This window comes from Nannospalax galili, unplaced genomic scaffold, assembly GCF_000622305.1.
Source record: "Nannospalax galili isolate Female #2095 unplaced genomic scaffold, S.galili_v1.0 scaffold72, whole genome shotgun sequence".
Classification (NCBI taxonomy): Eukaryota; Metazoa; Chordata; class Mammalia; order Rodentia; family Spalacidae; genus Nannospalax; species Nannospalax galili.
This window is the reverse complement of record NW_008336933.1, coordinates 8,304,029-8,315,931: the sequence shown is the minus strand read 5'-3', so window position 1 is coordinate 8,315,931 and position 11,903 is coordinate 8,304,029. Positions and strand designations below refer to the sequence as shown.

Sequence of the window (11,903 nt, the reverse complement as noted above, 5' to 3'; positions counted from 1 at the left end):
CACACACCCACACACACACACACACACACACACATACACACACACACACACACACACACACACACACACATACACCCCACATACAAGAAAAAAAAGATATGGAAATACAAGAGGTCTAGTTATGAAAAGGAAAGGAATCAAAAGGAATGCAAAAGGGGGACAAGATAAGGCAATGGGGGTGAATATGTTCGGAACATATTCTGTACATGTGTGAAAATGCCATATGAAGCCAATTGTTATATATAATCAATATCTACTAAAAAACTTTTTAAAGAAAAGAAGACCTATACAAATATGTTCACAATAACTTTGTGAAAGCCCTAAAGTTGAATCATTTCAAAGGCCTATTAGCAGGTGAATGGATAGGTAAATACATTACAATGAAATACTGCTCATAAGAGTAAAGAGACCTGTAACAATTGATGAAGAGAAGCCAGCCTCCGTCCTACTGCCAGCATCCATTTATGTGACATTCAAGAAGAGGCAAAGCTAATCCATTGCAAGAAAGAATAGCAGTAATGGTATTTCACAGGGTGCAGATGGACGAGGAGCAATGCAAAGGGAACTTCTGAGCTGTGGAAATGATGTCCATATTTTGTTATGTGTGGTTATTGTTGCCATCAAAAGCCACTTAATTATGCATTGGACATCCATGATTTTTACATCTGTATGTAAAATTTTCTTTAATTAAAATAAAATCTTATGAACTAATCTATAGCCTATATTGTGAAATATGTAGCTACTATTAGGTTTTTGGTATATATACTACTCTGACAGGGGTGAATAATTCGGTTCTGTTTTCATGATAACTGTCACAACAAGGAATTATTAGCTGATGTCCTAGTAACTGAGGGTTTTCATTTGGCCACAGAATTTCTTATGCAGAATCATGAGTGAGATTATTAAAAGAGACCAAGAGAGAAACTGAGTTCCAGCTCCCCAGTGTTGCCTTCTTTAACATTGCCGTATTCCTGTCACTGCTATAGGGGGGACTGGTATAGAACAAGTTGGCAAAAATATTGGATGGATGGGAGAGGAAAAACTGTAGAGCAAGAGGATAAAGAAAGTCAGGAGAGGAGACAAAGGGAAGAGGATGAGGAAGAAACACAGAAGGCGTGAAGTCCATGTCCTAAGAGGCCTCCTGGCTTTGCTGTTTTGCAGCCATCTATCCTGGGGATGTCTGACCCAGAAGACCAGAGCAACTTATCTGCACAGCTTGGAGGGAGTGCTGAAAAACATGCACCCCGTGCTTTAGAAATAGCCTGTGTGATTACAAAATAGATGTTGCATTGAAACTCATTCCAGGAAGCAATTCAGGGAAAGCAGACATTTAGATTGACTATGATTATCACATTGGAGAGATAGCTTGTAATAAATGTCTGTTTTTCTCCAAAAATATGGGAAGAGCAGGCATAAGAAATGTAACCTTAATAATTGAGAAGCCAAGCTGTTTGCCCACAAATGGAAACTTCATTACATTGCTGGCTTTTACCACAAGAAAAAAAAATGATGTCTGAACAGTTCACTGTCCCTCCTTGCCCATCGGAAAGAGAAAGATTGAATGAGACAGAGCAGGTGACAGGCATTATATCTGTGCCCAAGGAGCTCATGTGATGTGGACAGAAGGCAGAAAGAGATGCATCCAGGGTAGAATAACATCATGTACACAGCAGTGTGGTTAGGCAGTCAGAGAGGCCCACCTCCAGCACTATCTGTGGCCTTGGTTAAGGTCATTCCACTTCTCCATACCTCAGACTCTCCATCTGCACGTTGCTTATTTAAAGAAAAGACATGACTTCTTATAAGTGGCTATATAGGTACTTCCTGTTAGATGGAATTCAATTTTCCCACTGGCTTCTAATAGCTTTGTCAATTTTTAAAAATCCTCAATAAACAGAAGTAAAATCCCTAGTGATGAAAGTAACAGGGTGGGGTTATATTTCACTGGAAACCCATTTGTCCTGATCGCCCCTCATCACCAGTTCCCCTGGTCATCCTGGATTTACAGAAATGCCTTTCACTTTCAGGAAAACCTTGATTTCAATTTTAAGGGTTTGAAATATTTAATTTTAATTTTTGTGTGAGCCTGTGAGAGTTCATGTGCACAACATGTTCAGGACACCACAGCAGCCAGAAGAGGGTGTCAGCTCCTTTGGAACTGAAGTTACAGGTTGTTGTAAGTCATCATGTGGGTGCTGGGAACTGAACCTGGGTCCTCTTTAAGAGCAGTAAATGACTTTAACCACCGAGTCAAGTCTCCAACCCTTGACTTTAAGGGTTTTAAAAACTCCTTTTAGAATTGGTCATTCTAATTTACTATCTTACCATGTTAGAATACCAAAACAGTCTTCATCAACACTAATCAGTAGAGTCTCTAAAAGTTGTCACATGGTATGGTTACTGATTTAGTTGTGCCCTCGTTATAAGATTACAAAGAGTAGCAGAGGGTCTACGGTTTCCCACCTTTTCCAAACAAGGAATAGTTTTCCTAAGATTTCCGTGTATGACTCATAGAGACAGATGGTAGCAACAGAAATAAAAGCTGGTAGCTTTGAAGGCATAGAGCTCTGGAAAGAGACTCAGCTTTTCCCAGGAACCTTTATCTGGCAACGGCCAGAGAACTAGGAATTTGCAGGTGAATAATGGATTGATGGTGGTGTGGTTCTTATCATATGCCAGTGGAAGTTGTATCTCTACCTCCTAGGCGAGGCCAGACTACAAGTAGCTTGTACTTGCACTGATTATCTGGTAGTAATTTCACCACCACCACCACTGGAAGTGCTGACCAGTGATTACATAAATCAAGCATAAGAATGAGCAAAGTAATATTATATAATCATGCTTTTTGGTAGATGACATCGCTTTAAAAATAAGATTCATATGAGGAAATGGGAAAAAGCTCTTTGGTGATAGAAGGCTGAGGGCAAAGCCATTGCATTCCAAAGTCCCTGGGTTTTTCTACTGCAGCCCATTCTAAGAGAAGCTTCTGGTTGCTTCAAAGACCATTTGTGTGTTATTTTATACAATGTTAAAATGAAAATGCCACTGAACTATATCATAATTGATTGTAAGACCAAAAACTAAACAGATTTTGCACACTGATTTCTAACTTGTAAAGTTCATTTGGAATGACACAGCTATGGAATTCTTAATCTGAACAAATTTTAATATGTAACATGAATATTTGTCATTGAGGGATCACTGCCTGAAACTTGATCAGTGTGAAGCTGTCATTTAAGATGAACAAGAAAACAAAGGGAAGAAAAAACAGCAAAAGTAAACCAAGCATCATTTTGTTGTGAATCTGCTGTGGAGTTGCTTGATCACATAGCAAAGTAGTGATGAAGTAATTAACCATCGTTCATAAATTGACAAAACATTCTAAATACAGGGGAAAGGTAGGAAAGATGAAGGGCATTATCCAGTTCATCTCTGAGGGTAGTCTCAGGAGACTGAGGATCAGAAGCTGCCATCCAGTTTTCTGGAAGTTCTGAAGAATACAGGACCTATCCTCAGCATGGTCAGCTTGATTTACTAGCTGTAGTTCAGAATTTTTTTAGAACACTACAGAGTACATAGAACATCGATTGGTTAAAAAAATTCAATCTCGAGTTAATTCCCTAGGTGCAGTCAGAGCAAGGCATTAATGGGGATTAATGATGGCATTGTGGTTCGATATTAGTAAAAGACCATGGCTAAAAATAAATGTGTGCACCTCTGGGGGCGCTGGTAAAGGCATAAAGCACTGGAATTTCAAACAGGTAACTTTGTTGACATTTGTTTCTCTCTTTTCACCTCCTCAATTTCTTATTGTTACCTTTTTCTTATCATAATTGAATCAAAATATGGTGCCATGAAATCAAAGACTATGAATGTTGAGACTATGGGACAAACTTTATATCTTTGGAATTTCAAAATAAACAGGTCCCAGAGGAGGAAATTTCAGTGTCCCAGACATTTTCCTCCAGTGCTCTTGGTGATCAGCTATTTGCATATAAGTTCCATGATGGATAAATGATTTTTGTAAAAATAGTACAACTTATTTATTATTGCATGCCCCCTCGTCAGCCATCCCTCTATCTTTTGATCCAGTATTTCAATAGTCATTAGTTCTGTGTTGGCCTGAGGAAATATGCAGTTAAGTTTAAGAGATTTCCTTCCCACACATCTATGGTCATTTCTATCAGAGAGTTTGCTATGCTGCATTGGGCTTTTCTATTTATTTCTCTGTCATCTCTACTAGATTGTAATGTCTGTGAAGGCAGAAAAGCTGTTTTGTTCACAATTGTACCCCAATGTTGAGATATTCAACATTGAATGAATGAGTTAAGAGTGAGGGTTTTACTAGTATCAGTATCGTTTACAACATTGCCACCACCACCACCACCATGGCCACAATCACCTTCACCCTTATCATCATCATGACCATGAGCACTACCACTCCCACATCACCATCATTTTCACCACCACCATCACTTCCATCATTCCCACCCTTACCACAATCACCTTCACCATCGTTACCACTATTGCCATGAATAGCACCAGCACATCACCATCATTATCACCATCACCATCACCACTATCACAATACCAAGACTGCTACCATTATCAACACAATCCCCATCATCACCACCACATGACCATCATTATCACCACCATCCCTACCTTCACCACAATCCCCCTCAGCACTATCATTTCTACCACTATATCACCATGATTACCATCATCATCACCATTACCATTATTCTCCTTCTATCATAGCACATTTGGCACTTAATCATTTTGGGGACCCCTCTCTGGGGGACACAGAGCTTTTGGATAGCTAGAATCTTCTGACTTACAGTTTTCTTCACTTACTCTAATTTTCAAAATTCACTTAGGAACTTGTTCTTTTCTAAGTGACTAATATATAATTTGATACGGTAATTGTCCATTGGTGATAATGTACTGGGAGAGGCCCTCTAAAACAGTGTGTTTTGAGGGAAAGAACAGAGCCTAGTTCCTGTTCAGACACTTGTTTTTTGTATGACTTTGAATGAACGATATCAGTTCTAAAGGCCTGTGCTTCCTTATCTCAAAGACTCCTGGAGAGTCTTCTACTGTACTAATTTCAGTTTTGATTATCTATAGACAAAGCGAATATGGACTGAGGGAGGGTATTAAGGGCTTGCGCAGTGACCAAGCAGGCAGGGATCTGAAGTAACAGAGGCCACTGCAGCTGCAGCTGCAACCTCGGGGGAGGTACCAAACCCAATCAGTCATGGGTCAGAAGTAAGCAGGCAGGTAACCACCCAGCAATAATGACAGAGTATTGTCACTGTAGTCCTTTTTTTCCCAGGACTGTGCTATTCTTGTCACAGCACATGTGACAACTGATTTTATGGTCCGGGAACTCAGAGCTTGTGTCTAGATGCTTCATAGCAACTTAGGGCTGCAATGGAATCCTTTATTAATGTCACCTGAATGAAATGAGTTTTCAGATGGCACAAAACATCCTTATTAACTTTCCCTGCCACATTTCCCAGCAATTTTCTTGGAGAGTACCATCATATCAGAAACGAGGCAGAAAGGTAACAACCATCACAGGATGCCATTTAAAAGGAGAAAGCACGACTTTGAGCAATTTTCTTATTTTGTCTAACTTCTTATTTTTTTCTTTTTTCTTTGAAATGAATCTATAGTATAACATTAGTAAACTGTTATACTCAGTACTTATGTAAGTCTAATAAAAGCTTATCTATGTGAAATTATATCATCTCAGGCCCAGTCCCCAGACAACAGGATTATAAGATTTGGAGGAGTTCTTATTCTTGGGAAAGTCCAAAGGCCACAAGCTGCTAAAATTGTCATCAACATTTCACGCTTTCATATCAAAGTGAAATAACAACCCAAAATAACAAGAGATAGTGGATTTATAAAAGAAAAGGTAAGAAAGTATTGTTGTGAAGAATAAAAAGACATTCTTCCTACCAATGGGAATTGCCAGTGCTTGACTACAGAGACAAAGCTTCACTGAGAAACAATGAAGCCAGTCCTGGAGTTGAGACTCTGTCTGGTGTCATGTGGTCAGCTGTGGAACCAGAGCCACTCTTGAATGTCACAACTAGTGTGTGTTGGGAAGGAGCTACTGAAACTCCTGAGTAGAAGCCAGGGATACCACTGGACACCACTACACACGATTACCATGGTGATCAGACAAGTTTGTATATACTGGGCCACAAAGATTTTTATGTAGGGATTCATATTATCATTATTAGTCATTTGAAAGCTTGCACAATATGGGTCATTGTTGGTGTTCTTTTAGTCTCATTCACAGGCAGTTTGCTTTAGTCTCCTTGACAACCTTCCATGTTAGATTTGACCCTGGCTGCAGGAAGTCAATTTATCTTTGGCGCTCCAGTCATGTGCTCCTGTGCGGTGTCCCTGCTTGCTCCATTTTCTTAAGGAGCCTAGCTAGGGCCAGGCTGCTCCTCCCCACTCCCTCCTGGCAGCAGCTGTTCTCAGGAGGCTTTTGCCTGCCCTGGCTCTCACCCCGGCAGGAGTTGGAGTCAGTATGGTCTGAGTGGTCCTCCAGGAGGGTTTGTTTGTCCTGCACATCTCTGTTCTAGCATTCTGTCCAATGACTAGCCTAAGAGGCATTTAAAAGGGGCTCAGAGACTCCCCCTGCAGCAGTCCTTGTCTACCAGAGGCCTGGGCCCCTCAGGGAACAGCAGCATGGCCAACTCCCCATGAAGCCTAATTCCAGTTGGACTTCCCTAGCCACAAACATGCTCTTGCTGGGCTTTCTAAGTGCATCTTTTCATATTTGAAGGCAAATCTTCAATTGGGAAATTAGAAGGTTCCTTCGCCATTGTTCTTAACTTTACTCTGAATGTTTACAGCACATTTTCAGTACTTATGAACAGAAATGGAACTGCCTGCATGATCAGAAGATAGGTGATACTGTTTTTCAGAGACAGGGTCTCTCTGTAGCCCCAGCTGGCCTGGAACTCGCTATGTAGACCAGGCTGAACTTGATCTCACAGAGATCCATCTGTTTCTACCTCCCGAGTGCTGGGATTAAAGGCATGCCCCACCACACTGGACACAATATTTATTCTTTTTATTAAGTTTCAGGTTTTCATTCGTTTTTGGAGGGTTAGCATTTGAGCTTTAAAAATCACTATAGCTGAACAGACTGGAAAGACCCACAAAGCTATTCTAAGGATTAAAGGAGATAATAGAGGTGAAGGAGTTTTGTAAACTATGAAGCCTTCTGTACTGTGAAAAGCGTTTATGATGAAACTAGACATATCTCTTCAAATTGCTCACAGCAGGACCTCTGCCCTTTAACATCCAAGGTCATTCCCTTCAGAAACTCAGCCCAACCCTAACCACTCCATTCTCCAATCCATTTCTATTTGTTTGGCTCCAGGCTTTGCAATTGTGATGCACATTTTCAATAATTAGAACTTCATAGGCTTTTTATAGCTAATAAAATTTCAAGGCCATTTGCATTAACATTATGTGATTAATTCAGTACCTAACAGCTTCCCCTTGGTCAGATTCCACCACAGACAGTGTCAGTTAGCATTCTCTTCTTGCTTTCCTCTTGCATTGGTTTGCACTGGCTGGTGCTTTCTGCATTTGGTGATAGTACACACAGTGTGCATCTCAGGTCAGGTTCAGGAGTATGCCATTTTAGAATGCTTAAGAAGGAAATTATTTGTATTTCATCATTCCTAGTTACTGTTCTCCTCTCCCTGCAAACTTGTCACGGCAGCTTCCAAGGAGGGAAACAAAGAAGGATATTTTCTCTTTAAAGTAGGAAATGTACATATTGTTATAAATGATTATTACAAAGAGATTCCCAAGGTCTGTAGAATTCATTGTCTTTCTACTACATAATGCAATGTATTTAAGTCTATATTTGTTTGTTATTTGGGTACCGATGACTGAGCCCCAATCCCAGGGTTTAAGCATGTTAAACATATAGTCCCACAACTGAGCCACACCTCCCACTTAAATTGTCTCTAGATGTTAGATTCCAATTTTATTTGCTAAGATCTACAATGTATTAAATTTATGTGTAACCTAGTTCTCAAATAAAAATCAGTGTTTGAGCACCTAATCCAAACTTACATGTCATATCACCTCTAGTCTAGTATTTATATATCAACAATATTGATTTTGTTTGGCTCACAGATATATAAACCAAAATAAAAGGTAAAGGTCCCCAAGGGAGAATTTTTCTTTTTCAGAAAATACAAAAATATTTGTAATATAAAGATTTTGCTCCTCTTAGTCTTTGTATGACATAAATACAGTCTTGTAATTTAGGAATATTCTGCTCCTTGACCAGACTGCATTCATTTCTTCACTGAGGACTGACTGAGTGCTGGGGACACAGCACAGTTCAGGCTAAGCAGGGCCCTTCAGTCCACTTCCTACCCTGGCCTTACCCTTCCCACACATGGGCTTTCTAGCTCTTCTTTAGCTTTTCTGAGCTCTGCATTCTGGAAGCTGCTCCAGGATCTTCTACAGAGACCAGTGTCTAGATGGAGATTTTGCAGCCTTGCGCTCAGGCAGAAGCTTTGGCACCACTAAACTCTCATCACCCCATTTCCTTGTAAAATTGCATAAGTAATGCCCACCCCACTTACTTCTATTTTAAAGATTTGTTTCATTTATATCAATTAGGTGTGTGTGTGTGTGTGTGTGTGTGTGTGTGTATGTGTGTATTTTATGTGTATATATTCACATGCGTGCAGGTACCCACAGAGGTCAGAAGAGGGTGTTGGATCCCGTGGAACTGGAGTTACAGCTGATTGAGAGATGCTTGACATGGGTACTGACTGAACTTGGATCCTCTGCAAGAACAGTACACACTCTTATCCAGTGAGCTATCGCTCCAGCCCAGCCATTTCCTTCTTACTCCTACCACCAGTGTAAACATAGAGAAAAGCCTTGTCTGTCTGTGCTCCTTGATATTTGATTGACTGATCATTTGATTATAGTCTTTGGCATTCTTGTCATGTCATTTCTTAGTACCCAAATAAGGGATTCTTAACTGCTCAGGTGCTGGCAAGATAGCTCAGTGGGTTAGGGTGCCTGCCCCCATGCCTGATGACCCGAGTTCAATCTCTGGGTTCCATATGGTGGAAGGAGAGAACTGACTCCCACAAGTCATCCTTTGAATTTCACATGTTGTGGCACACATAAAATAAGTAAAAGATAATAAAAAAGAAATATCTATTTAATACTGTCTATTACCTTTTATTTGAAGACAAAGAAAATACACTTTGAGCTAAAAATTTTGTTTTCTAGCACATGAAAAGCAGAAAATTTAAGAATGACTGGGGATCATGCCAGACTCTAACAAAGTTTATGTATTATAAGTCACTATTTCCACAGATTTAATGAACTGACTTCTGAGGAAAATGGAACACATACTACATATTAATGTGATTAATTCAGTATCTAATTCAACAGCAGTAGCTGATGCTTACCATTGCAGATCCAACACGGCTGACTTTGATGGGGTTCCCTCTGCCTGAAAGGTCCATTTGTGCTCTGTCCATCACATACAAGCAAGCATCAAGGATGCCATCTTCAAACTATTTGGAAGAAAACATTGAGAAAAAACTTATTGTCTACTCTGCACAAGATACTCTATGTGCAAAAATAAAATGAAATCAAAACTTAGTGTTTAGAAATGGGGATTTCCTACAGCGTGAACTCCATAATCTTTAGCGTGACATATTAAGGTAGACAAAAAGGTGCGTCTTTTTTTATTTTTCAATAAAGTGAAGAAGAACATAAGAGAAGCCAGAAATAGGAACAGAACCACTAGAGAGCTGGCATACTCAGGACCACAACTGACTTAAAATTCTTCAGGAAACTGTACAAGTTAATCTAGAAGATCCTTCTAACCAATGAGCACCACTACTCCACCCACAAGACCAACTGATTTCCCCAATACCACTTGAAAGTCTTAGGACTTCAATAGTATCTTGAGTCATTGTGTATCTTGAAAATAAATGGCTGTCACGTGCCACAGTGAAGTCTCATTATTTCAACCTGAAATGGACCAAAAATTTACTCTCCTTATAGACATTTTTATAATGCAAAGACTATTACAAGATGTGTGTCCAACTTAAAGGAATGATTCCTTTTTTTGTAATTGTGAGGCCAGTGAGATGGCTCAGTGGGCAAAATAAATGCCTTTCAGATATGTCAGATATATGTGTGCTTCTGGCCCAGGAAGCAGCCTCATGTAGTGAAGACAATGTGATTTCTAGGGCTAGAGAGAAGGCAGGAGGCTTGAAGAAGGTAGATTGCTTCATCCCATGGAAATAGCCTGTTACATTTCCTTGGGAAGACCCACTGATCACAGGTATTACCCTAATTTTCTTGAAACATAAGAAAAACCAAAAATTTTAAAATGGCAATATGGGGAGATTTTTTTTAAACCTATACTGTACTGCAATGTAGTACAAGTTTCCTTCAAATACAGAAACCTTTCAAACTATTTATCCAAGTATTGTGACAGAGACTACAATCTTAATGGCTAATTAACATGTGATTGTTTATCGAATCTAGCTAGAAAATTTGAATGTGGGTGTATCCAGACAGCTGGGAGATAAGTAGTAATCTGTAATTTAGGTATACAAATAATTAGTTTTCTGAGTACACAAATAACTCATTATTCTGGATCTCATTAAACAACACATTTCAGTTGTGTTTGTGGAACATGACAGCAACTAACCACAGCTTTAACAAAACCATCAGAAAAGTCATTATTTCCCTGTTTCCTTGAAAATAACAGGCTTAGCAGAAGGACCTAAGTTAGTGACCTCGTTGCATAAAGATATAGAGCCTGTGGTCAGGAATGCTTACCCAAAGGTATGATGGCGGACATAACTTGAGGTTGCCTGAGATGTCTTCCCAATTCTCCTTGACATCTTTGATGGCTTCCCTTTACCTTACAGTGTCACTTTGGGATCACAAGTGGACTCATACCTGATGTGACTTAGAAATGGTTTGGGTGTGGACCCCAAAGTCTCATGTACTGAAAACATGGTCTCCAGGGGTGTAGTACTGTGGTGGGGGAAACTTTAAGACATGAGGCCTAATGGGAGGTAATGTCACAGAGGAGCAACGGCTCTGAGAAGGGGTTGATGCTGGTCTCAGAGAGTGAGTGTAATCCTCCCCTCTCCCAGGCAGGTTCTTATAGAACAAGGGCAGCCCATGTGCTTGGTCCCTTTTGCACCTTTTCCTTTTCCCTGCTAAGTTGTGACGTCATCAAGGGGGCTTTTGCCAAGGTTGAACAGATCTGTGACTCTCAGTTTCCAAAACCATGAGATAAACAAACCTTTCTTCTACAAGGAACCCAGCCTTAGTTTTTCTGTAATATCAACAGAAAACAGACATAGCTAGGACATAGAAATTCAAGGCAAGAGTACTAGGCAATAAGTAATAGTCAAAGGTTGTATAACTTAAGAAGAGGCGGGCTGGTAACTAGAGAGCCGTAAATGACTAAAAACAAGTCAAGTAACAAAAGACCACATCTTGGCAAGACATCAGAGATGCAGGTGGGCAAGTTTGAATGCAGCATGCAATTCTTAGGCGCAAGAGTGAACCTGGTTACTGGGCATGGGGAGAAGAGCTCATGATGATGGATTAACGGTCAGACTGTGTGAAGGACACAGGGAGATCTCATGTGGAAGTCAAAGCAAGACATCAGGAGCCAAGAAAGTATCATGGGATCTGGTGGGGTCAGAAGCCACGAGATCTGTACCCTGGACACCCAAAGCAATGATGCCCAGTTCCAGGCATCTGCCAAAACACTCTGAGAAATGAAACATCCATCTCCTGTCCTGTCACTAGGGAGAGAACATGTCTAAGTCATAGGACATGAATTT

General features: G+C 40.1%; 1 protein-coding gene across 2 annotated transcripts in view; it reads right to left on the bottom strand.

The window, feature by feature from the left end:
• The window catches only part of F13a1 (coagulation factor XIII A chain), a 217,020-nt gene that overhangs the window by 97,294 nt on the left and 107,823 nt on the right, over window positions 1–11,903 (bottom strand). For both annotated transcript variants that reach the window (XM_008831654.2, XM_017797775.1), the window contains one exon: window positions 9,489–9,596. In XM_008831654.2, the coding sequence (XP_008829876.1) occupies window positions 9,489–9,596 (108 nt within the window). The remainder of the gene's footprint in view (window positions 1–9,488; window positions 9,597–11,903) is intronic.